The sequence below is a fragment of the Heterocephalus glaber genome, unplaced genomic scaffold (genome assembly GCF_053883595.1).
Source record: "Heterocephalus glaber isolate CG9 unplaced genomic scaffold, H.glaber_assembly_v1.0 deba00001687, whole genome shotgun sequence".
Taxonomy (NCBI): domain Eukaryota; kingdom Metazoa; phylum Chordata; class Mammalia; order Rodentia; family Bathyergidae; genus Heterocephalus; species Heterocephalus glaber.
In genome coordinates, this window is record NW_028258412.1 from 11,922,037 (window position 1) to 11,949,305 (window position 27,269).

A 27,269-nucleotide genomic window follows, 5' to 3' on the forward strand; every position below is an offset into this window, starting at 1 on the left:
AACCTTATAAAAGAGAGAATTCAATTCTAAGCATTGCTAAGAAAATAAGAGTGTTACATAAACACATTTCTAAACTCCTTCAACTTTCAAACTTTGTAACTACCAATAGTATAGAGAGTTTGCCAGGTATTACAGGCACAAGCCTGTAATCCCAGCTGTTGGAAGGCTGAGACAAGAGGATCACAAGTTCAAGGCTAGCTTGGGGCAATTTAGTGAGACCCTGTCTCAAAATAAAAAAATAAAATCAGGGAATATAGCTCAGTATTTCCTGGGTTTAGTCCCTAGTACTAGAAAACAGAAAAAGAAAAAAAGTATACAGAGGCTTAACAACAACAAAGTCTGTACTCAAACAGCTAGCCTTGAAATCACTGTAGCCTACGGTGGCCTTGAACTTGCAGCGATCCTCCTGCCTCTGCCTCCTGAGTGCTGGGACTACAGGTGTGGGCCACCATGACTGGTTTAACCAGTATTTTTATTTGTGGAAGATTAAAATAATTTTAGGAATTAAAAAATATCTCACGCAGGTTTCATAAGTGAATTCTTCTAACACATTAAAAAGATACCTTTAAAAATCACCTACTTATTCCCTCCATGATTGAAGCATACAGATTAGCACCACATATCTGAATACTCTGTTGAAAGGACACTTCTTAACCAGTAGTTCCAAAGATGTATTTTAAGATTTGTTTAGTCTTGGTTTTCAAATGTAGTAATTCAAGAATGCCATCATGTGAGACCCACAGAATGGTGATTTTGTGGCTATGTTGTTTAAAAAAAAAAAAGTCCAGACATCTGTTCTTGAAGGTCTACACATTTTTCATTCCTGCTGCTGAGCATTTATTTCTCATAGACAGGCATATGATTCTGGCAACACTGAATGTTTAGTTGCAGGATTCCCACCAGGTCCAAATATAGCCTCAGAAAGGGCCAGGAGTGGTCCAGCTTTCAGGGTTGCTGACTGGCCAAATGGCCCATAGTCTATGTTAGGATTCCCAAAAACTCCACAGGGTAATGAGGTGGTGGGAGGGAGCTCAGAGTCTTGTCAGATCTAGGCCATCTCATATCATGTATAATTCAGAAAGTTTTTTCCTGGCACACGCAATCACACAGGACTCCAAGGAAAATTCAAAACCGGTGAACTATTCAGGATGTGGCATTTTGAAGCACATCTGTGTAGCTATGCAAATCAGCTCCTCCAGCCACTTCGGTGCCCTGGGTGTGGGCAATCAGAGGCAGGCAGCCCAAGGTCTCAGCCTCCATGGCTGGTGGAACACAGGGCTCCTGAGCTGCCCAGAACAGGGGAAGACAAGGGGTGCAGACTCACCCTGAGCCCTGCAGCTCCTCCAGATTGGATGCATTCCATTCAGAACCCTGGGGGACAGATCACACAAACCCCCGTGAGTGTCACAGTTAGCCTCAGAGGTGCTTATGGGAGGCATAGGTTATGCTAGCCCTAATGGTCGGGCCTCCTTTCACAGCCCTGCCCTCAGAGACAAGGGAGAACTGGAAGCGCAGGCATTCAGGCAGGTGCCTCAGGGCCTGTGGGCAGAGCAAGTCCAGGGAAACCTGCTCCCTTCTCATTACGTCCTTTCCTAGGTCTGTGGTCACCAGAGGCAATGACTGGCAACTTCTGCATCACTAATCATGATGGGAATTGCTTTTCTGGGAAATATTCTGGCAATATTTTAAAAAGTTCCCACCCTCTGACCCAATAATTCCACTTACTAAATGCTATCCTGAGGAAATAACAGAATTCACATAGTGATTTAGGAATGGGGATGTTTATGATTATTCATAATAAAATAGTGGAAACAACTCAAAGGTCCAACAGGAAGAAATCAGTAAAATAAATGAGGATGAATCCTTATAATGGAGTCATTAAAATAAATCAGCTTTCTGGAGACTATTTAGTGGTGCACAGGGAAATACCACATGAGGAAAAAGAAAAAAAGCAGGGTACAAAAGTACATAAACAAAGAATATGATTATTTCTTGTTTTTTTCTTTTTTTATCAGTACTGGGGACTGAAGCCAGGGCCTTTGCACTGGAATACATTCTCAGCCCTTTTAAACATTTTTTATTTTGAGACAGGGTCTCGTAAGAAGTTCAGTTGCCCAGACTGCACTTGAACTTGTGCTCTTCTGGCCTCAGCCCCCCAGAGCACTGAGATTATAGCACTAGGATTACCACACTTGGCTTCTTTCTTTTTTAAAAAGTTATGTAACCATCTGGGTGTGATAGCGCATGCTTGTAATCTCAGTACTCAGGAGGCTGAGGCAGAAGAATCACTGCAAGTTCATGGCTAGCCTGAACTACATTGAGACCCTGTCTCAGCGGAAAAAAAAAAAAAAGCTATGTAATCATTTTAAAAAATCCAATGGGCAAGGCCCTAGGTTTGATTTACAACACTCCAAAAAACAAAACAACCAGGGCTGGGATTTAGCTCAGGGGTTCTGCCCCCTGCCTCACAAGCACAAGGACTGAGTTCGATCCCCAGTACCAAAAAAACCAAAACAAAACAAACAAAAAAACTTCACAAAACAGAAGATGGGAAAATAAATAAACCAAAATGTTAAGAGTGACTACCACTGGGTGTGTGAGACTGGGGGTGTTTTTCTCCTTTAGACTGATTTATATTTCCAACCTTCTACATGTTTTAATTTAATGCATTAAGAATTGAAATCCTTAAAAAAAACAACAAACCTCAATTCCTGAACTTTCAAAGAATATGGAAGGGATAACAAAGCAAAAACAATCACTTTGCTCTTAGGAAATGCAGACTGAGGTAGAATCACCAAGGGTAAAGACATGAAGTGTCTTAGCTTCTCTGCAGCCATCCTTTCCTGAGTTCTCCCAAGCGGACAGGTCCTGCCGGATCAGGTGCTGTGGGGCTCTGACCAAGCTGGCAGTGTGCAGTGCAGACCACATTTGCGTATTTGACAGCCTCAACCCTACAAATTCCTTTAATAGCACTCATGGAAAGTGACACAGAAACCAACTCCCCTACGTAATAAATAAATATCTATATATATATTTGTTCTATCCATCCAACCATCCATCCATTCATCCACCTATCTATCTCTGGAACACTCCTCGAAGAAAGCCATGAACACCTTCTAACTGTGACCACCACGTAGTGGAGAAGGCAGAAGGAGATGCCTTCCAGTGGATTTCAGCAGGGACAGGATCAGTGCCCAGCATGCCCTGCGTTATCTTTTAAGGTACTGGACAGTCTTCAAATCCACACGTTTATATACATCTTCGTGTGTAAATATGAAATACATTCAGGTAGAAGTACACATATCAGTGCATCAAAACACATAGTTTGGGAGGTGTCAGCACAGACTTCTGGAGGATGTACTTACTTCCTTCAGGCTAAAGCAAAGCGTCCCTGCCTTCAGCAGCCCACACAAGACCTCAACTTCCAGGACATACTTTCTCCCCAAGTCACACACACAGCATTTACAACAGCACCTGCTGACCCTGCATTCAGTGCCTTCAATGTGTATTTTATAATACTCATAGTCATCCGGTTAAGTCAGGAGGAAGGCAGAGTGGCCTGCTCCAAATCCTGGAGCAGGTGAGGCAGAGGCACAGGAACTTGACCTTGCTGGGTCTGACTTTTATTCCACCCCAAGGCCTCGATTCCCACCTACTTTTAGTAACATGCCTTCTGTTATAGTCTCTGACTCTGAAGTCTTACCAGTTGCCCTCTATAGAAATTTACAGTGTGAAGATAGCATGACCTCAGGTGCAGAGAGCCACCCAACCTGCCTAGAGCTCCATGACCTGGGTGGACTTCTCCAGTGGGCTCTGGACACAGTGCACAGGAGTAGCCATGTGGACAGCCTTGGTTGGCGATCTGTCTGCATTGTTGTTTCTTCTGTCTCTGGATGCCTGAGCACAATTCTGGGACTTGGTGGGTATTCGATGTTAGTAACTGGGGCCCTGGGGCCCATGAACCATTTGGAGGTAACTGGATGGGGCCTATTTGTTAGTGGCTGAAGAGGACCAAGGGCTGTGAGGGTTTGAAAGCACATACCAGCTAACTATGCCAAACCACTTCCTAACAACCCTGCAGCTCAGCTGAGCTGCATCTCTAACATCTGATGCCAGAGCAGAACAGCAGGCTTCAGGCCAGAGAAGTGGTCAGAAAGGGGAGCTCCAACAGAGTTTGGGTGGGAGCTCCAATGAGTCAAGCTTTTTCTCTCTCACTTGTTGCACGCTCCAAACAACAAGGTCTGATTTATGATCCCCAAAACAGATACCACTGGGCTATGCCTCTTACAAGATAAAGGTGATCGAAGATAAGGGAGGGCTTATCCATCTGTCCCAAGATAAGCAGCATCTCGTTGTCTATAAATTCCTTGAATTCTTTCAAGTTACAATTCATCTGTTTTTCTAATTCATTACGGATCTGCAAAGTGGAAAATGTTAGAAAAAGTGATTTGTTAAAGAAAAAATTTGTCCACCCCCAAGCAACATAGAGAGACCCTATCTCAAAATTAAAAATAAAAAGGGCTAGAATGTAGATTCCCTGGGTTCAATTCCCAGTTCCATGGGTGCGTGTGCATGTGTGTGTATGTGTGGGGGGGGTGATGTGTGGACAAGGGATAAATGCTTCTTGGTGCAACCTATGTACCTCATAGAATTGTCACAAAAGGTCAAAGAGGTAGGTTCAAAGAGGGCAAAAACATGTCTAAGGTTTCACAGTTTTAGCAGTGGCAGCTCTTGAATCAAACTACGGTCTGGGGCTGGGGATTCAGCTCAGTGGTTCTGCCGCCTGCCCCAGGCCTAAGGACCTGAGTTCGATCCCTGGTACCCAAAACAAACAAACAAACAAACAAACTACAGTCTGACTCCAATGCCTGTGTGCCTTCCACTAAGTCTTGCTGCCACTGTTCAGAGGCAGAGAAAAGCCTACAAGAAGAAAATGAACAGATCTAGAGATGACCTGTGTTGGTGAGGCCTGCTTCTGCTGCACAAATGTATACCCTCTGACCCCTGGTCTGCTACCAGGGCAAGAGTCCTCTTACTTCTTTGGAGGTCACATTTTCGAGATCTTGGCTCATCATAATGCTTCGGAGTTTGGCTTTGATGAGACGTTCAGTCCTTTCGCCTTCAGTTGGCCTGGAAAAAAAGAACATTTAGGATAGCGCAGAACTACAGGATGCCTGAGGTCAGGGGCCACAGAAATACTGGCTGCTCTGGGGTGTGGTGGAGTTTGGCTAGGGCATACAGAGCCCACTTCCGGTGCGCCGTTTTCCGGGGTTGGGAAAGGTATGGATGCCTGCTTCATGTCTAGTTCCTGTAAGAGGTGCCACAGAGTGGAAGGCAGATAAGAGGACAGATGGAAGTTTGGAAACTCACTCCCTGTTCAGGCTCTGCAGCATCAGTCTCTTGGGGTGGGGCACTGGAACAGCCTGTTATAATGTCCTAAAATACTAGGCCCTTCAGTCTCTCCAGAACATGCCCACACATGCAGTTGCTGCTGTGTCCTAAGCAGTCCTGCCTGGGTCCAGCTCCTGTCATGTCCTTCTCATACAGAATCAATATTTATGTCTTTGTTATAACCTCTACATACCAGCCCTTTCTAGGGTCACACAGAACAGGACCATCCTTCCCCTTCATATATCTAGAGCAACATCACTTCTTGCCACATCTTCTCGTGATTTCTTTGCATATTTGAATGATGTGGCTTCCCATCATTTGGGCTGCTTCCCCTCTGTCCACAGCTGTCTTCAATTCAGCACCAGCCGGGAATGGTGGTGCGTGCCTGTAATCCCAGTACTCTGGGAAGCTGAGGCAAGAGGATCATTAGTTTGAGCCCAGCGTGGGCAACCTATCAATTTAGCAAGATCCTAATTAAAACATTTCTTTTAAAAAGGGAGGAGGATGTAGCTCAGTGTGAAGGCCCTGGGTTCAATTACCAGTACTGCAAAAAACCACAAAAACAAAACACTGTCCCAAGACGGGCATGGTGGCACACACTTGTAATCCCAGCACTTGGGAGGCTGAGGCAGGAGGAGGACTGCCAAGAGTTCAAAGCTAGCCTGGGCTACATAATGAGTTCAAGGTCAGCCTGAACCACACAGCAAGACCCCGTCTCAAACAAAACAAAAAAAGTATTCCAGCAGAACACTTGGGGAGTAGGTTCTTGACCCAGAGAGAACAGCTTCCTTCCTACCTCTCAAACTAAACTCTGAAGAGCATGGCCTCAGGCTACATTAGTGCCCCTGGTGACCACATGACAAAGGCCACCCGCTTCACTATCACTGCTGCAAAGGCAGACTCCCTTTTGGATCAAGGTACCTAAAAAGGCAGAGACCATGTTGACCAGTCTCCTAGAAGCAGAGAGGGAAGCTTTGGAAATTTAAGACCCTGGCAACATGCAAAGGGAAGGCCCAAACACAGAGCACTGCCTAGAGCAGGTGAAAAACATGACAGCACACCCTTTGGGGTCTGATGGAAGTTAGGGACCTATTTCCCAGAAACATACCCATCATTTGTCTCTAACTTTTAATGGGCTGTGTGAGTAGCTGAGGGTGTCCCAGGGCCCCAGGTGATAACCTGGTGTCATAAACTGGCTCTGGGAACGTGATGCTCAGTCAAGGTTCTTCGAGAGCTGTGCCCTTGTCAGGCCCAGGGCTGGGGAGTTGGATGCCACACGTACTTGTCAACAAACAGGGCCGGGGAGTCGGGCCGCGTGGACTCCAGGTCCTGCATGGCATTCCACTCGTTGATGCAGCTCTGCTCCGAGCCAATGCAGCTCTCATAGTAGGTGGCCCAGATGAGTGCCACACCACCGGGAAAGTAGTTGTGCCTTCGAGCCACCTCACAGGCCTTGTGAAGCACCTGCAGGGCAGACCTGGGGGTAAAGGTGGTGAGGGTCAGGCCTGGAAAGGCACAAGAGGTGCTGGGTTTCCCTCTGACATAGGGAAGGTGGGAGGGTTATGAAGGACTCACATGCTTATATACAAGGGTGTGTGTGTGTGTGTGTGTGTGTGTGTGTGTGTGTGTGTGTGTGTGCGCGCGACACATGGCAGCCCAAAACTCACAGCTGCCAGGATTCAGAGCTAATCTCTAGGATGTATGCATCAACTGTGTCCATAGCAGGTGGAACAGCCTTCACCATTTCCAAAGGGGTAAAAGATAACAACAAACCCCCAAAAGTTCATAACTCTTCCAAATAGGCTGGTTCACATGTTACTTTACATGATTCTTTCAATTAACTCCAAAGGGTTATGATCGATTTCTGAAGTTGTGGTATCCTTGAATGTAGGAGCCACAATGAAGCCTCACAGCAGAAAAGAAAGGCCACTAATATACTGCAGAGAAATCCTAATAATTTAACTTCTAACCTCTCCACCAGCCCATCGCTGTGATCACAGCTTACAGGCTTAGTTAGCTTCCTCACACAGAAACTGAAGAGGAGGTTTTGGGATGCACAGTGGGACAGAAGAAACAACACTGAAACTGTTTTACTTAGTCATCCTCTTTTGCTTCTCTTTGTAAAAATCATGTCTGTTTTAGGATCTCCAGTTGCTCCATGGCCAGCAGAGTGCTGTCCCCTTCATTGAAAGCTCAGTACCCTCTGTGTGGCAAGTATACAGAGAAGTGACATTTTATCAGCAGGAGCCAGAGATATGTAAAAATATATACTCAACAATAATTTTTAAAACTCAATTTAAAAATGGGCAAAGGACATGAATAGACATTTCTCCAATGAAGATACACAAATGGTAAAAAGTGCATGAAAAAATGCTCAACATAAATCATTAGAGAAATGCAAATCAAAACAACGAGATACCACTTCACAACCATTAAAGTGGTGATCACATAAAAAAATAGCCAGGTGCAGTGGTGCATATCTATAATTCCAGAACTCTGGGAACGGAGGCAGGAGTGTCCCGAGGACAGCCTTGGCAAAGTAGGGAGACCTTGTCCTAAACAAAAGAAGGGCTGGGGATGCAGCTCAGGGGCAGAGTGCTTTCCTGGTATGCACAAGGCCCTGGATTCAATCCCTATTACTGCAAAACAAGTAAACAACACACACACCCCAAAACAAACAAACAAAATAACCCAGGAATTGACAGAGCTATGTAGAAACTGGAACTTATATTCTGCTGATGGGAATGTAAAATGGCATAGCCACTATGGAAAAGTTTGATGATTCTCCAAAAATGTTACCATAGAATTACCATGTGATCTAGCAACTTGACCTCTAGGTATACACCCAAAAGAACTGAAAGCAGAGCCTCCAATAAATGTACACAGATGATCACAACAGCATTACTCACACTATCCCAAAGGTATAAACAACTCTAATGTCTATCAACAGACAGACAAACACAATGTGGTACATTCATTCCACGGACTATCAGTCAGCTTTTAAACACATAAGGAAAAATTTGGTATAAGCTAAAACATGAATAAACCTTAAAGCATTATGCTGAGAGGAATGAGACAAATACTGTCTAATTTACTTATATGAGGTTCCTATAATAGGCAGATTCAGAAAGAGAAAGAATAGAGGTTACCAGGCCTGGGGGAAAGGAAAAGAAAAAGCTATTAGTTAATGGGTTCAGAGTTTCTGTTTGGGATGATGAAAAGTTCTGGAAATAGTGTGAATACACTTAATGCCACTGAATTGTACACTTAAAAATGGTTAAAATGGCAAATTTTATATTAGGTGTATTCTGCCACACAGACCCCTAAAGAAGCTTATTATAGAGGCAGTTTTCCTATTCATGTTGTCATTTACAAAACTATTTCTAAGGAGTTAAAAGTTCCTAAAACCCCACTTACCACATGGCCTGGACAGACACGGGCTTAAATATGTGCATCCTCCCTGCTGTGCTCACACTGAACCCACTGAAAATGAAAAACAAAAAGAAAAGGACCCATGGTGAGAAATCAGATGCCTTTAATCAGTGTGCACTCTGAGAACAAGTACACCTCAAGCTGTCTGATGAGGGATCACACATTGTGCAGAGGCGTAGGCAAAAGCTGATAAACTCTTCTCCCAAATCAGGAAGACTTGTTTTTAACCCAGCAAGACCAGCTCTGCCAAACACTAAAAGTCTAGCAGAGGGAGAGAAGCAAGCATGATGTTGGACACGATCCCTTCTGTTCCCACAACTGTCCTTGACCACCCACTGCCTCCACCTCTCCCTTCCCCTTCCTGTAATTGCAGGAAAATACATTAATGGAAGATACATTTTTTTAAGATAAATTTTTTAAAAGGGAAAATCTTCCCCAAATCCCATCACCTAAACAAATTAAATTTCTATTTTTCCTTTCCAGGCCTCTTTCTGAAGCTGTTTAACTTTCACCTGCTTGGAACCTCAATGTAGGGACAATTTCCTATGTTACCTCTCCCCATTCACCAGGGTGCCCATACATTCTCCTGGGAGCAAGCACATGCAGAACACAGACAGCCCTTTCTCCTTCACCTACCTGCCCAGCCTGAACTGTGCCAATCCTCTCTGCAAGCCCAAAATGGCACCTAGAGCACTGCTATGCCTGCCAGTTGCATGTCTTCCTGGAACTCCCAGTGAGCCCCTGCTATAGCCTACTCATCTGTGAACTTTCAGGGCCCTGCCCTAGAGCACTCAGTGAGTGTTGCTTGACAATGGAAAGTAAATGAAGGACAACCAGTGAGCTGCTGTTCTTGAACCTCACACTGCAGTCTTATCTCCTGCAACACACTTGCACCAATATCATCATCTAATGCCCCTTACAGAATGTGCAGGATGTACATCCTGTGAGACTTCCTGGAGAACAACACCACTTCCCCTAACATGTGACTGATTATCCAAGGGTGCCCACGTCAACTCATGGCTCTGAATCTACAGCGAAGGAATCTCTGAAAGATATGTCCTTACCCGTCTCCATCAAGGTGGATCTTCGTGTCACTCCATAGTCGGAGAACCATCCCAATTGTGCAGCTCTTACTATAAGGTGGGAAGAGAAGATGTCAGAGTCCGTGTCTACCCACAACCACGAATGGGTCCCCGGTCTCCTCGCCCCACCTGCCCACCTCACAGGCAAGCATCACTGACCTGGGGCAGGGTGCTAGGTATGGACAGGCAGAATGCTCAGGCTATCTGGGCAGGCACCACTCACCAATGAATTCTAAAAGACATGGATCTGGGGTGACCGTGCTAAAGGGAGTCATCAAGTGGCTGCACTATATTTTTGTGTGTGGATGTAACTCTATCATTCAGAGGCTCTTGGGGTACAGGGAGCAACCAACTGACCAAGTGCCCACACTGCTGCAGGGAGAAGGCTAGTGCTATGCTGGTGGAGGGCCAGACCTGGCTGAGGTACAAGGGCAAGTGGTAGCAGCCACCCCAGCCTCATTGGTCCTGGGGTGACTGCGGAGAGGAGACTGCAGTTCACTTTCAGACTTCTGTTTTTCTATGTTTTATACAGCTACCATTTTATAAACTAGCTGGATCTGGTTCTGTTTTGCCCATGCTAACAGTGAAACGATACTTATTGACCCAGAGACTGGCGCCACTGAAACACAGGGAAAGAAAGGGCTTATCAGAGGGCTCCTCGGATTCTTATGAAAATTCTTTGGGCATTAAAAAAAAAGGGTTGGCTTGTGACAAATTGCTGCAACTGAGCCAAGGGCTGGCCTAACACCCATCAACAATCCTGAGCTCACATCTCTGCCACTGCTTACCAGCCCCTTGGGAACTGTTGTACTTGCTCATGCACCTCCTATGTGGACAGGGAGCTCAGGGGCTTAGTAACTGGCTCCTCTTACAGAGAACTGCTCACCCTGCAGACCCCTTGCAGTCTTGGGCTTTTATGTCTGGGATAAGGTCATTTCAAGGCCTAAGCCTTGGGTTGGGCAGATTCTCCCCCACCCCACCCCCCGCCATGGTCCTACCCAGTCTTGTTGGGCTCCCAGTATTTCTCTTGTAGAGCTTCAAAGTAAAATTTGTGTTGAGCCTCATAGGGCTCTCGGAACCACTCAGCTGTGTCAATGGCAGGAAGGTGCCAGTGTCCTTTGGACCTCAAATCTGATAAGGCAGAAAGCTTAGGAGGGTGCCCTGTCAACCTGTGAGCCAGCAGGAAAGGCCCAAGCTGAGCACTGACAAACTGAGCCAGGAAGAGTAAAGAGTAGAGGTCATGGCAGAGAGAGCTGCAGGGAACACAGGCTGGGAGGCCCAAAAGGCCCAGGCCCAAGATTTCATCTGAAATGAAAATTAACTCAGAATCAAATCCACAGCCACGATAGTGGCACATACCTGTAATTCCAGCACTTGGGAGGCTGAAGCAGGAGAACTGCTGTTCAGTTTGAGGCCAGCCTGGGCTACATAGTAAGTTTAAGGCCAGCCTGAACTACATAGCAAGACACTGTCTCAAAAAAACAAAACAAAACAAAAAATAAAAAATAGATGTTTTTAAAAAAGTCAAATCCAGGAGTGGCTGCCTGGTCTCCCATAGAGTGTATGAGCCACCATGAATTGCCATTGTCCCAATGCTCTCTTTCTAATAGGGCACTTGGCCACCCTCATCCACAATGACAACCTCTGGGCAATGCTCATTTCTCTCTCTCTCTCTCTCTCTCTCTCTCTCTCTCTCTCTCTCTCTCTCTCTCTCTCTCTCAGACTAAGGGAACAAAATCTCAGTATGAATTTAAGAAAACGAGTATTATGGCCTCAGTAGGCCAAAGACTTTTGGTAAGGGGCCAGGACTTTGTTTCCAGATGAATACCCATTGTCAGTGTCCCCATAATTCCTGGGCATAGATGGCCTGCATCACAGCTAGCTGCATCAGGTCTACCAACAAGGAGGTCGCTCAGTTCCCACCCCTGTCAGTCCAGCAGCAGGAGACCTACAGCATCCTGGGAGTGGTACCTGCAGCCAGGCTGTGGCTCTAGCTCAACACAGAGAGGCTGGCCTGAGGGCAGAGAATGGAGTGGCAGCAAGAAGACCACCACGAGAGGGGGCCCCATGAGAGCCTGAGCTAGGAGGTTCTGCCAATGGGAGGCAGAAGGAGAAAGGCTGGAAGGGGAGGGCAAGTCAGAGTGGGTGAGAATGGGAGCCCAGCCAATCTAACCCAGCTGGTAAGGAATGAATGTGGGCACATATGTGTGCATCTAATGCCCACTGTGACTTCAGTCTGGAGAGCACAGGTCATGTCTCTTGTGCCTTATGAGGTCCAGTACCTGGCAGTGCCTGGCACAAGCTAACAGGTATGCATGTGATCAATCCATGAATGACTGGGCGAGCAAGCCGGTGCACGGGAAGGTGCTGCAGCATATTGGGAGGAACATATGGAGTCCCCCCAAGCCCAGATCCTTGATCACCTCCTTACTGGGTCAACCCTGGGGTGCTCAGACCAGCCTCCTGAGCTTTGACTCCTTACTTGTACAACGAGAGGCAGGGCTCCGCACCCACATGGTACTTAAGGATTAAAGGAGATATTCATAGGGTGTTTGGTCAACTGTGTTGTGCTCTGCAGTTTCAGCCAGAAGATGCCTGGGAGGAGGAGGGCTAGACTCCTACGAGGTTTCAGTCAGGATCAACATCACATTTCGGTTCAGGGTCAGAACCAATTACTAAATAGACTCAGGTGGTGAGAGCAGTCTCTGCTCCTAAAAGATTTCCTACAGGATGGGTAAACATGTGAGGAACAACTATAGCTGCAACACTCCTAAACACAGAATGTGTTGAGCTGGGGATTTAGCTCAGTGGTGCCGCTGCCTGCCTTGCAAGTGCAAGGACCCGAGTTCGATCCCCAGTACCAAAAAAAACACAGAACATGTCGGCCTCACCATCCCCAAAGAAAGGCCCTCACCGTGTCTGGGAGCACCTGCCTGGTGGCATCCCACCACAATGTACCATGCCCTCTGGCCTCCAAGTGGCTCTTCAGAGCTCACCTCCTGGCACACAGTACACTGCACACTCACCCACACTTACTTCCCAACCAGCCTGGGACCACAGATGTCCAACTCTGACCCACCCAAGTGTGCCACAGAAAACTTTCAAATGATGCAAAGAGGTCCTGCATGGAAATACCACAAAAGCATAGTCCTAACAAGCAACAGAGTCCAGGTCACCAGCCTGTGACTCAGAGTAGCTCTGTCACAACAAGAAGACACAGCTGTCCCGTAACCGTGGCCATTCACAGCCCTTAGGATTTTTCCTGCTCCAGACACTGCCTGGCCTTGCCCCACCCCTGAATTTGCCTTGCTGCCCACTGGTCCGGTAAGACCTGGCTTAACAGCACCGGCTCCTGTCTTGCATTCACCCCACTGTGTGCACACAGAAGTGTGGGCGTCTCCCCATCATGAGAGTGAGCCTCTCACTCTCATGGCTAGAGACAGCTGTCTTCCGAGCTAGCTGACATCTCTCTGAGGCCAAGAACTGTTTATTACTGCTTCTTTGCCTCCTGGGCTCTCCCACTAGCTGGTGCACAGGAGAACGCCAGCAAACTATCTGCTTAATGAATGAGTAGATTAATGGTGATGAGTAAGGAGTCTGCTTTGATCTAGTTTTCACAGATCCATGGTTGGCAGTGACCTCATGTGCATGAGTATATCCCAAATGTCAAGTGAGCTATTTACACACATAACAGGTCCATGAAATAACCCTGGCGGCCTCCAGTTACTGGGAAACTGCAAGTTGCTCTTAAAAGCCACCAACCAGGGACATGCCCCAAAGTACTTGGGGACTTGTGGTGTAGCCCTTCCAGACCAGGTGCTCCATGTGATGCGCAGCAGGCACATGCTCCCATATAAGCCTAGAAGGTGCCCTCTGTGCCCATCTGCCTGGAAGGCACCCTCCCCACTTCTAGTGCTGACTCCAGCTTATCCTTCTTATGCAGTGCAGCTGTCTCTTCCTTCAGGGAGTTTCCAGGCTAAGGTGCCCCTTGCTATGGTTCGCATATGGTCTGAGTGTTTCCTAAAGGTCCACATGCTGAAACTTGGTCCTTGATATGGTAGTGTTGAGGTGACAGACCCTTTAAGAGGTGGGGCCCGGTAGAAGGTAATTAGATCATGGCTCCATTGTGGAAGGATTAAGGCTGGCATCATAGGGCAAGTTAGTTTCTGTACATGCTAAGCACATGCTCAACCAGCACCAGAGCAAGTTGTTATAAAAAGACCAAGCCGACCCTTGGATCTCTCTGGTTTCCTGTCTTACCATGTGATCTCTTCTATATATACTCCCACCACTGAGATGCCATCAGACCCTCACCAGAGGCCAAACAGATGGCACTGCCTTATCTTGGACTTTCAGCTTCCAAAACACTGAGCTAAATAAACTTTTTTTCTTCATAAAATAACCAGACTCAGGTATTTTGTGATAGCAACAGAAAATAGACTGATGCCCCTCCCCTTCTATAGCTCCTAGTATTAAAAGTACCATGTCCTTTTCAGCCTTCTCAATACATTCTGAGCTCCCTGACAGTAAAGATTGTATCTGACACTGCACCCAGTGTATGAGAGTTGAAATGGTACACGTTCCTGCTCCCAGGGCCTCAACCACCCTCTGTTCTCTATCAGGATGCATCCCATGCTAATTTCTCAGGAATATGGGAGACACCATGGAAACCTTGTTCAGTAGCAGCTCTTGTCCCCCTCCCAAGGGAACCACCATCCCATGAGACTCACCTTTCCTTACTGGAGAAGTCAACTCCCAGCAAGATATTCTCCTCGGTGTCCTGGCGCCCGCTGCTGTACACCACCACCATGTAGCGGACGCGATCCGCCCAGGCGCTCTCTAAGCGCACGGCCTGCATTGGGCAGGGATGTCCTCACTGGTCCGCTCTCCAGGGCGGCCCTCCCCTCCCTCCCTCCTCCACCAAACTAAGACCAAGAGCTTAGCAAGATGTGGTGGTGCAGGCCTATAATCCCAGCACTCACAGAGGCTGAGGCAGGAGGATCACAAGTTCCAGGCCAGTCTAGGCAACTCAGTGACTTAGTGAGACCCTCTCAAAATTAAAACTGTTGGGGAGACTGCTCAGTGCAAAGCCCCAGGTTCAATCCCTGGTATTAAAAAAAAAAAAAGACCACGAACTTTAGTACTCTCCCTTTCTCTCCATGAAGGAAGAAGGGAAGAGATAAAGATAGACTAAACATGAAGTACTTGAGAGCAAGAGGCAGGTTTCACTTCTACCTGCACTGCCAGGAAGAGCTCAGAGGGGATACTCAACACATATAAAATGAGCATACATATGAAATCCAGAGACAGAAGATGGCATTTAGCACAGACGGCCGCAAAGACCTGACACACCCTCCACTGACCCCTCTGGGGTGCCATGGAGCAAATGTAGCTTTGGCTTTTTTTCTGGTGCCAGGGATGAAAGCTAGGGCCTTTACATGCTACGCACATGCTCTACTGCTGAGCCACGCCCCAGCCTGGGCTTTGCTCTTGGCAACAATGTAGGAGATTTCATCATCACGTAAAAACCTTTTCCCTTCCTGTTCATGAATGGCTCCCCACTGAATTTCACAATTAAAACAAAAACTTGCCACTTTGATCTCTTCTTACCAGCTTGATTCTGTCTTCACAACGCAGAAGGTTGATCATTACTTGCAGATGTTGGGGGAGGTCGCCTGTGGGACCAATGAAGAAAGTTTTAAGTCACTCACCTGCTTTCTAGGAAGAAATCTAGAGGCTGAGTTTGAGGACCTGAAAGATTTTGAAGGGAAAATCTATCTATACCACAGGAGAAATATTGTAAAAACTCTTGTCTGGATCTCTCTTACTGTCTTCTAGGATGCTGTGCCAAGGAAGGTGGGTGATTCATAGCTTGCAGCTATGCTGCAAAGAGTTACCCTTATTTTCTGAAACACCTGCAATATGGGTGTTTTTAATACAAAATTTGGAAAACTCAGACAAGTCTCGAGAAAATGTTATTTTGTTGAAGCAAACATTGCTTGGCAGGATGGGAAGCAGTTGTAACTGAAGTAAGGCATTTTCCAAGAGTTAATCTGAAAGAAGCCACGGTGGTGGTGCCTCAGCACTTAGAAGGCTGAGGTAGAAGGGTCACCATGAGTTCAAGGCCAGCCTGGGATACACAGGGAGACCCTGTCTCAAACAAAACAAAACAAATCAAAACAAAACATCTGAAAGAAAAAGCACTGAGTGCTATTTTCCCCCCAAACTCCTGCATTTTCCATGAGAACAGTATTTTTACACCTAGGAGGAAATACCTTGAGTGTCTCTACAGATGTCAGCTTTATGTTGGGTGCTCAGAAATAGTCTGATAACAATCTGTCCTTTGTTCTTTTCTTGCTAAAAGCTATGTATTATCTTTTTTCTTTATTATTTAAAAAAGGCAATAATCTAGGGCAGGCCTTTAAAACAGTTTTTTCCCCTGAGATGTGGTCTCACTATGTTGCCCAGGCTGGCCCTAGAACTCCTGGATCCTCCTGCTTCAGCCCCCCAAGTAGCTGGGACTATAGGTACATGTGATTGTGCCTGGTCAGGACAGGCTTCTGAACTTTTCTGAGCTGCTCCAGGGTCTAGGAGGCATCTCTAGCCTGGGGTTTTACAGGTGGTGTGTCTCCACAGTTGGCCAGAAGCAAGCTAAGTGAAGAAGGGGTGGTGTTTCAGGTGGACTGGACCTCTATAACTGAGGTTTGTCATCAGTAAGTAGCAAATGCAACCCTATCACTGCTTTTTCCTTGCTTATTCAATTCTCTCCCTCCCTTCCTTCCTTCCATCCATCTACACAGCCATCCCCTGATCAATCCTGGGGATCAAACTCCAAAGCCCTGAGCATGCTAGGCAAGTGCTGTACCACTGAGCCATTATCTCCAACTTTTTAATTTTATATTTTATTTTGAGGCAGGGTCTTGCTATATAGCCCAGGCTGGCCTGAAGCTTAAAATCCTCCTGCCTCAACCTCCTGAATGAGTAGCTGGGGTTACAGGTGTGTACCACTCCATCCAGCTATGCAATTTTCTTAATGCATGCATGGAGCGATCATTAGGAAAAAGGTGCAAGGAATAACTCATAAAAAAAAAAAATCACACCAATTTCAATTTTGTGCAACACCCCCAAGAAACTATATTATCTGTTTTTTTAAAATTACTCTATAGAACAAATGAGAACCCTGGGAAGAGTCAATACTGCTTATATACTCAAACACTTCAAATGAAAATATCGCATTTGTTCTTATTAAAAATGCATTTTTTTTTCATTCTAAGGCAGAATGAAAGATGATGTCAAAATTGCACTTCCTGTTTTAGAGGGGAGTCAGGTAAGTAGATACTGGCCCCTCTAGTTAAGTGGAGAGTTCTCACATTAAGTGCTCTTTGTGCAATACATAAATTTTTTAAAAAAGAAAGGAAGGTGCCCCTCTTATCTGCAGTTGCCAGTAATAGGATTCCACAGTGTAAAACACTCTCCAATGGCGCTGCTCTCTGTAAGGAATGATCTGGAGACAATGGTTCATGGTAAAGAAGGGCATGGGGCTCCTCATCCCTCCTTCTTCACCTACAGGGCACCCACCTGTCCTATCTTCAGTGCCATGAGGCCATCTAGCCACCAGGCTGGTTCTTAGCTTACCCAGGTCTCCCACCATCCACCCCAGGTCTCAGAACCATAGGCAAAAGCAAACCCCACCCCAATGTCTGATCACACAGGTAACTCCTCTCAGTGAGAGTATCTGCTGAGATGTGGAACTGCTAACAGAAATTCAAACCCCACTGAGATAGACAGACAGACAGACAGACACACACACACACACACACACACACACACACACACACACACAAAATCAGAGAACATAAGCCTCAGGTACAGGCTCTGTAAAAGACTTGCCATTGACTGCCTGGCTGAACCCCACTGAATCACTTTTCCATGGATGGAATTAACCCTTGATTGTAATCAGCTCCGCATGGTGATTACTGAGGGTTCTGTGGTTCATCCTGGGGACCTGATGGTAATTCTAGGGAGAAAGGAACTGATACAAAGTCTAGTCTGTGCCTGCTGCAGGGTCATTTGCTGAGCATCCTCAGTCTTTCTGCCTTCCTGAGTTCACGTCTCTTTCAGGCTTCAGGAGCAAAACAGCCAACCAGCCACAGCCTTTCTCCTCCTGTGCATTCAAGAGATCTGGGGACTGGATCACTTGGGTTTGCTACAAAATGGTTTTGCACTTACTTTTCCAAATAAGTGCAAACACTATATACTTGCTTAGCAAAGCTTGGGCACTCACTTTGTTGTATGCGTCACAGCTAAGTCATGAACAAGGGCTAAATTCCTAAGGGGGCAGAACAATTAGCAAATCCAGGAATGATGTTTCCGAATATAGTTTTTTCTTAATTTTTAAATTTTATTACTTTTCTTTTCTATTTTTTGCTTGAGATTGAACACAGGGCCTTCACATTGAGTTACATCCCCAGAGTTTTTTTTAATCATTTGAGATATGCTCTCACTAAGTAATTAAGTTGCTCACTTTGGGCTCCAACTTGTGATCCTCCTCCCTCAGCCTCCCAGAGTGTTGGGATTATAGGCATGTGCTACCATGCCAAGCTTATAATATATATAGTTTTACTACTGTAGAAGTCACTGTAGTAATAACTAGTCATTTATATAACATAGCACCTAGCAGGTGGTTGGTATGTTACATGCATAATTTTGCATTTCCGTGTTTTCTGAGGCATTTGATGCCTACTGTAAAGATGAGGAAACCAAGACTCAGAAGTCAACTATGAGCCAGGTGTGGCAGCACACACCCATAATCCTGGCACTAGGAAGACAGAAGCAGGAAGATTGGTTCGAGTTCAAGAGTAGCCTGAGCTACATAGCAAGGCCCTGTCTTTTAAGAAAAAAAAAAGTCAATTATGACTGTGCAGTAAGTCACAGAACTGGATTGAGAAGACAAGTCTGTTTGTTTCAAAGCAAATACTCTTTCCACAAAGCACACTGCCTCTTTGTATAGGACAATTATTTTCATAGCTTCAAACAGACCTTAATCTTGATTACAAGTATCAGTATGTGAAAACACTGACCGAGCCATGGTGTTTGCTATAGATAGTAAGGTATGAAATTCTAACCTGAGCGCTCAGATCCAAGACATAGCTGGATGACTTGAGGTTAAGAAAAAAATCAAAAAACAAAAAGCAAACAACTGATCACAGACACCAGCCCCAATCACTCAATAGTTTCGCCTGCTGCTCTTCTGGAAGCTAACACCCTTCACAGCTCAGAGACATTCAGCCCAATGTGGCCTGGCCTGAAAGGTTATGATCTATTATAAAGATCCCCTTGTAAGCCAGTGTTTGTTGAATTCCTCTTTTCAAATTGCCTTTAGTTTCAGAGTCTAACAAACGTGGTCTTATCAATCTATAGGCATTTCTTACTAGTTTGCTTTTGGACCTATATTAATACTCAGTTTTATCCCCGCTCTACTGCTTCTGTCCCATTCCAAAATCCAAAGCTGGCCACTACGGAATAAAAACGTATCATCACAGAGACTACTCAGAGTGTGAGCCAAAGGCTCTTAAAGAAATTCCCCAGATGATGGTTTGTCTTTTCTTTTTAATATTTTCAGCTCAGTATATCTATCCATTATGACTAAGAGGATAATGTTAATTCACTCAAAGTAAATAAAAGACTTTTTATAAAAATTAGTATTGGTTTGGGATTTTTGTTGTTGTTTCTCATTTTTTTATTAGTGTATGCTGGTCATACACATTAATGGGCTTCATTTTGGCAGATTTGTTCATGTACATAACATACTTTGATCATTTTCACCCCTTTTAACCCTCTTGCCCACCCTCTCTCCTAGTTTCACATTTTTTTGTGGGGTTTCAATGGATATATTTTGATCATGTCTATCCATTCTTCTACTTGCTCTTATATCCCCTCCTTATTCCCTTCCTCTTGTCTAATAACAGTCTCCCTTCTACTTTGTCATTTTTATTTAGATTTCACATATTAGGAAGGACATATGATATTCGTCTTTTTGAGTCTGGCTTATTTTGTTCAACATGATGATCTCCAAATCCATCTACTCTCCTACAAATGGCAAAATTTTGCTCTTTATTGCTAAATAATGCTCCACTAGGTATATATACCCAAATGAGGGTTTTTCATATGCTTAGAGAAATGACAGGACTCCTAAACTAGGTATGTATCACTCTAGGTACTTATTTTCCAGGGGACAACATCTGGCTATGATGCACTTGAGTGCATTTGTTTATAAGCCATACAGTAACTTAAATCTGTAGTTAAGGGATAAACTGTGCACAAGAAATCTTAACACCCCAGCAGGGCCCTCCTGGCCACCTTGTTTCTCAAGTGGACACATGATTTAAAAAGCTTTCACCAACTCCCAGGGCCATCTATGAGCACCAGTCATTACAAACCTGTGTTCTATTATTTCTCTGTCCTTGAGACCCAGAAAACCGCTCACCTCAACCATGGAAGCTCCTCTGTTGCACAGAAAGAAGACCCAATTTAAGAGTAGCAATATAGAGTCATCACCTGCATGCTTGTGGGGATGCTGAAGACTCCGCTGGCCCTGAGGGCTGTTTCCCTGTTGCAAGAAGAGGGCTGCTCCTTTCACCATGAAAAAGCTCTCACTTAAACTGGAAGAAAAAAATTGGAGCAGGGTTAGAATGAATTTAGAGGAAAATGGACCAAGACATAATGCGGAGGAAAAGCATCAAAGTGGACAAATGGCGCACAAAATGTACATGGAAGGAAACTGCTTTTGCAGTAATTTCACGCAGCACTCTTCCTAAGCCTCACCTTTGCTGAAAGCTTGCTGCAGCTTCATGATGAAATACTTCTGTTAAAACACCCCATGTTCCATGGACCTCTGCTATGGCCTGAACACGGGAATGCTATACTGTATTTTCTAATAACAGAGAGCGCCCTGATAGGACAGGGTGGTCCACTCTGTGCCAGTTTTCACATTCTTGCTATTGGCCTTGGCTTCTAAGTCCCTGACTTTTAACAATGTTACTGCTTCCTTCATGGAATACAAAGCAGGTGAAACTAGTTGTCTACATCTTAAGAAAACCTGGTGAAGGCCTGGGAATGTAGAGAACTTGTTTAGTACATGTGAAGGCCTAGGTTCAATCCCTAGTACTCCAAACAAAACAAAGCATTACTAACTTGTGACTATTAACTTGTGACTTAACTTAGCCAAAGTTTCTCTACCATTCCTGTGGAAAAATCTCACTGATCCATTGAATTGCTCATTAGAATCAATCTTTGGCCTTTGTAAATATTTTAATCAGCAAAAATATTAATATTCAACCTGTAACTTTAGAAATTACAATTTAAAATTTTTCACTTTCATGATTTAATTATTTTTAAGTCTTCAGCTTTTCAGAGATTAAAACATAAAAAAAGAAAAGCTGGGTATGGTGGCACATGCCTGTAATCCCAGCACTCAGCAGGCTGAGGGAGGAGACTGCCCTGAGTTCAAGGCCAGCCTGCGCTACATAGTGAGATCCTGTCTCAAAAAGGAAGGCTGAGGGCTGGAGATTTAGCACAGTGGTGCCAACGCCTGCCTGGCAAGCGCAAGGTCCTGAGTTCGATCCTCGATCCCGTAAGGAAGAAAAAAAAAAGGCTGGGGATGTAGCTCAGTGGAGCCATGCCTGCCTGGCAAGTACAAGGTCCTAAGTTCAATTCCCAGTACCAAAAAAATAAACAAATGAAAGAAGAAGAAGAAAGCTACAACTATTAATTACCATCAATTATTCAAATCTATCCTAAACTCGGGGGCCGGGGATTTGAGGGGCCGGGGATTTAGCTCAGTGGTTCCAGTGCCTGCCTCACAAGCGCAAGGATCCGAGTTCGATCCCTGGTACCAAAAAAAAAAAAATCCTAAACTCTGAAAATCACACAAACTGTAACAAAATTATTAACAGTGGTTGGACCATCTACGATTACCTTCTTCCTACTTTATAGTATTTTCCAAACTTTCCATATTGAACACACATTAATTTTTTTAAATGGCTACTTTTTGTTTGATTTTCAAAGTAATATACAATATTGTAAGATTTTTTTTTTTTCAGCTGCGTGTGATAGCACATGCCTGTAATCCTAGCACTCAGGTGGCCAAGGCAGGAAAATTACAGCAAGTGCGGGCCAGGCTGGGCTACATAGTGAGTTCATGGCCAGCTGAGCTACATAGTGAGACCCTGTCTCAAAAATAAATAAATAAATAAATAAATAAATGTATGTTTCAAATTACAAAAAATTATAAAAATATAACATTTAACATATAAATATTTCAATGGAAAATCTTTAAAGAAAAGCACTATTGTACTTTTTAAAAGTTCCTGCCAGAAATACAAGAGTATTTATATACAAGAGTATATAAAGAAGCAAAACCACTTTTGTTCCAGATTAAACATTGTAATCCCAAAATTTAAAAATTCAGTTGATTCTAAAATATAATTCTAAGTGCTAAGAAAATGCCATCTGAAATGTTATTTAAAGTTAGCAGCTCCTAGGAAAACTGATCTTCCATGATAAAAACTTTCTAAATTTATTTTTTTAGTGAAATTCTCATGCTAAAAATACAGACTGCTTAACTATATGGTTCTGCCCCCATACAGGCCTTTGGATACTGACAAGCGGTGATTTCAAAGCTCCAACACTTCCCAGGTGCTCAGCACTTCTTCACTTGTCACTGCACACAGAGGGCCAGGTTATGCTTTCCACTCTCTGTCCCAGTTGCATATCTGTGCTGCAAGTTTTAGGTGGCGAGAAGCCCAGGATTATAAACAGCAAAGAATGAGAAGCACTCTTCCTTTGCAATCTCACCTTCATCCACGAGAAGCAAAAAACCTGTCTAGCATCCATCTGGCCAATGTAAGATCCCGGCCATCTAATTTGAGCAGGCAGCAGAATCCTCTAATACTTTTCTACTCTTAAAACTTGTCACCTTTTCCTTTCCTAAAATTCTACAACCAAGACTGTTTTCATAACTATTCTTTTTTTTTTTTTGGGAACCAGGGATCGAACTTGGGACCTTGCGCTTGGGTGGCAGGCGCCGGAACTACTGAGCTAAATCCCCAGCCCTTCGGAACTATTCTTTTAGACACAGATCACTTACTACTTACTTTCTTTCAAATCTCAGAGACCTGTGCAAGAGACTCCCAGATCATGAAACTTAAAACAACAATCAGTTCATCAAAGCAGCCAGGGAAGTCTTTTCAAGGTAACATCAACTTTTTTTGTTCATGAATTTGAAAACAAGAACAAAGACCCCCCCAAAACAAAACAAAACAACAAAAACCATACTGACCAGAAACCTGAGCACTCTGGAAACAGCCAGCCAGTAATGGTGACCTTCGCCTTGGAAATCATAGGTAAAAATTCCCCTTGGTTTCCCTTACATTTCCTCTGGGCAGAGGAGACAATGCAAAAGAATAGGCTGGCTTTACTCTGTAATCACTAAGAAGCCAGCTATTCTTCAGTCTAATAAGAATCAGAGTCCTCCCTGCACATAGGAAATCAGGGCTTCAATAAGTGATCCAGTTATTGGGAGTGACACAGTACTTGTAAAATTATGCTAAATTAAGGAAAAAAAATGAAGACAGGGCGCAGTATTGACTGGGGCCTTGGTCTCATACTGATGATCAGTCACAGGCAGTTACTGTAAAGATCAAGACCAAACACTGCAGGGAAGCCCAAAGAGCACATGATCCCAAGGTGGTGAGGTCACCCAACGTCCTGGGAATACAGTAAGGGGATACAGCAGGAGAAGCCACACACGAAGACTCTCCGGGCTGAGATGCTGGCAGGGTGGGTGGCAGGCTGCAGAGTGTGGTCAGTCATCGGATCTATACAAATAAGATGCACACATTTTTCATGACCTGGCTTCCTGGTTTCTGTTTTGGGCTCCCCACAGGCCCTTGGTGTGAGAGATGAGCTCTATTCCCAATAGCCAGGGTATGGCATGGTTTTCTCAGCTGAACTTCTAATATCAAAAGGCACAGTACCGAGATTCATTGGAGTTCAGAGTGCCCAACAGGGAAATCCTTTAAGAAATCCGTTGGTGGAGCTGAGTGGGTAGCTCTGTGGTACAGGGCTTGCCCAGCATGTGTGAGGCTCTGGGTTCCATCCCTTGCGTTGCAAAGTAAAATTTAAAAAATAAAAATAGAAAAAGAATCCATATTGGTAATGGGTACGCCTTTATGCGGTACCCTAGTCAAGGAAGCCACAAAAACCATTGAGCCCAGCCTTGGAAAACTCAACCTTCTCACAAAAGGTTTTAGTGTTCTAAAAGAGTCCCTGAAGGTATAGTAGGTCAGACCCAAACAAAAACAAACAAAAAACCCAGAGTCATCTTCTTCCACTGCTTTAGGAGAAACCTTGATAAAGGATTTTAAAAAAAGGTCCAGCAGTTCCCCTCCTTACCATCCTGCTCAATGATTTTACCTCCACAATACAAACAAGTTCTCAGATACTGATTATGGCCCGTTGGGCTGACTTTACAAGATTAAAATTTCTACAAAGCACCTGAGACAGACAAAACCTTCAATCAATGCTGTTCAACCCCCCACCCTTGGAATATATCCAGCACCATCCAGAGACTGATCCAAGGTAGGAGACAAATGAGTGATGGTCATACATACTAATTTGAGCTGGAAACCTCTGAAGTGCAGAGGTAGCGACTTGGCCGAAAGAAGATGCAGAAGTCAGAAAAATAGAAAAGGTTCATGATTGCTGGATTCACATCTCAACACCCTTCAGTTCCGTGTCTGTGGAGCTCCTGCCAGCCACTTTCCACAGGACCCAGGCCGGCAAGGAGGTGGCTGGTGAGTCCCTCCAGGACTGCAGTAGAGTCCTTCTCAGGCAACGGTCCCACCCAAAGAGCAAGTAGCTTTTGTGGCACTTGTCTTCCCCTGATATTCTGGCTTTAAAAGGCCCTTGTCATAGCATTTTGTGATGAAAGAAGCCCATTCAGAAGGAGCAAAACAGCTGAAGTTTCTCTAATCACTTCACTCCTACAGGCTTTTTGGTCAGCTTCAGGAACAAGCAATAGGGTGTGCATTACGAAGCAGGGGGGAAAACAGTCAGTAGCCAAGGAACAAGCCCCAGCAAAAGGACCCCATCGAGGTTAAAATTGGCATATTGAAGGATGTCTCTTTCTTTCAAATCACCATCCATCCACATGGGACGTGGGCAGCTGCCTGCCCCGTTTGTTACTCTGCATTTTCAAGCAATTTTACATTCTGAAAATGCTTCAGTCATGCTAGCAGTTATTTGAGGGATCTGGAGACCCTTTGCTGGGGGCATTCCAGGTGCAGAGAACCACAGGTGCTAGTGTGAGGAGCTGAGAGGCTTACGGTGTCCAGGCAAGCCAGGATGCCAAGGTTAAGCAAGGGTCAGATCCCAAAGGGCTGGTGGTGATGCCTAAATCCATCTGGCAGTGATGCCTAAATCCATCTGGCAAGACCCTCCAAGAGCTGCCTGTGTTTTTAGCTCTTTCTCACCCAGGGAAATGAGTTCAGGATGTAAATACCCATCATGCAGGGCAGAAAGGGATAAGTACCCCAAGAAAGGAAACCTGCTAGGCTCTAAAGAGGGAAGAGAGAGCATTTAACAGGTAGATTTCAGAATACTTGGTGAAGGAGGCAGCACTGAGTAGAGGCTTCTGAGAAGACATCTGGAAGCTGCCTCCTGCTTCCAAATGGTCAATTATCCTCACTGGAAGATTAAGTGAATCACACACTGTCATTATTCTTATTTTGCAGAAGAAAAAACTCAAAAAAAAAAAAAAAAAAAAAAGAAGAAGAAGAAGAAACTACAGCTTGCCCAGAGCACATGTTTGCAAGATGCGACTAGACTCATGCCTATCCGCCCCACATCCACCTTAACCCCTAGGATGTTATTCCTTCTAGCCCACAGTAGATAACTGGGCCACTCTGCCGCTGCCACCTCTGCCCATGCTGCTCTGGTGGCTGACTGAAGTATCACTGCTGTGATTCCACCAAGCACACCATCACTGAGAAGCCAGAACTCAGATCCTGTCTTCAGTCTTCTTCCTGACATTTGAATGCATCATGCACAAGAAGAGCAGAAATGACTCAGAGAAACACAATTTCAGGATGAGAAGACTTGGCATCTGTTTCTCCACCTGCCCAAGAGACGAACAGAAGGGGCCTACTACCTACCTACTGCCACCACCAAGGCTGAGGAACAGGACATGTCACTGGGACCTTCTCCACTAACAGGAATGCTGAGGAGTTCTGGGAGCAGCAGAATCACACTGATCCAGAAGGAGCTCTCAAGGTGGTCTTTTCATCGACAAGACTATTATTTATCCCAACAGACCACATGGCAGAGACTGCATGCAGTGCTCAGCTACGCTACGCCATGTCACTGACTTCCTGCAGCCTGGCAGCATAGGATTATTTTTCCATAGAACAGATGAAGGAAGCCAGCCAAAGCTTAACTAGAATCTCCAGGGACAGCCTGACCAACTCCCTTGGTAATTCTGGAGCACATCAAAGTTTAAGGAAACAGGGCTGGAGATTTAGCTCAGTGGTTCCGCTGCCTGCCTCACAAGCACAAGGACCCGAGTTTGATCCCCGGTACCAAAAATTTTTTAAAAGTTTAAGGAAACACAAAGCTCTAGTCTGGGAATCTATCTTTTGGTGTAGGGCACTAAACCTAGGGACTTACGCATGCTAAATGCTAAGCACACACTCTGTCACTGAGCTATGCCCTTGCTCCTCTGGGTTCTAATGTGTGTTCTACTATATGTATCTTCTCTTTTTTTTGGTACCAGGGATCGAACTCGGGTCCTTGCACTTGCGCAGCAGGCAGCAAAACCACTGAGCTAAATCCCCGGCCCTACATGTATCTTCTGATAGCCCCTCACAGGATTCTGTTCTTTATTCGAACACCCAAATACTGGCAGAGTGTGGAGTATGGGGTGAATCCAAGCCAGCCCGAGGATCAAGAAGAACAAAGTGTACTGTCCTCTTTAAGGAATGGTCATGCCTGGGTGGTGTAGGGGTGTGCCATGCTAATTAGAAACACCAATCCTTAGAGAACAAAAACAGCAGGTGCAGAAGCATCACACTGTAGACTGTTTACAAAAGACCCTATTTCCAATACTGGCTACACATCTGAACAATCTATAACACATTTAACACCCAGGCCCAACCTCAGCAGAGACTAATTCAGAAGCTCTGCAGTGAGTTCTGGGCATCAGCTTTTTAGAAAGTTCTAGACATGTTTCTGATGCCTACCAGTATTAAAGACAGCTGAACTGATTAATAGTGGAAGACATATAGCTTCTGCTTCATAAAAACACCT

At 44.9% G+C, this 27,269-nt stretch overlaps 1 protein-coding gene across 4 annotated transcripts in view; it reads right to left on the minus strand.

The window, feature by feature from the left end:
- The window catches only part of Ssh1 (slingshot protein phosphatase 1), a 66,900-nt gene that overhangs the window by 16,200 nt on the left and 23,431 nt on the right, over nt 1-27,269 (minus strand). Inside the window, exons 3-13 of one of the 4 annotated variants that reach the window (XM_087198485.1) lie at nt 20,463-20,566; nt 15,516-15,580; nt 14,636-14,757; nt 9,888-9,956; nt 8,809-8,874; nt 6,674-6,868; nt 5,037-5,130; nt 4,289-4,417; nt 3,540-3,571; nt 3,366-3,453; nt 1,325-1,371 (exon numbers count right to left, since the gene is read on the minus strand). In XM_087198485.1, coding sequence (XP_087054611.1) covers nt 1,325-1,371; nt 3,366-3,453; nt 3,540-3,571; nt 4,289-4,417; nt 5,037-5,130; nt 6,674-6,868; nt 8,809-8,874; nt 9,888-9,956; nt 14,636-14,757; nt 15,516-15,580; nt 20,463-20,566 — 1,011 coding nt within the window. Of the gene's footprint in view, nt 1-1,324; nt 1,372-3,365; nt 3,454-3,539; nt 3,572-4,288; nt 4,418-5,036; nt 5,131-6,673; nt 6,869-8,808; nt 8,875-9,887; nt 9,957-14,635; nt 14,758-15,496; nt 15,581-20,462; nt 20,567-27,269 lie in introns of those variants that run through there. The other 3 variants (XM_004843630.4, XM_087198483.1, XM_087198484.1) reach the window with 3 other exon arrangements.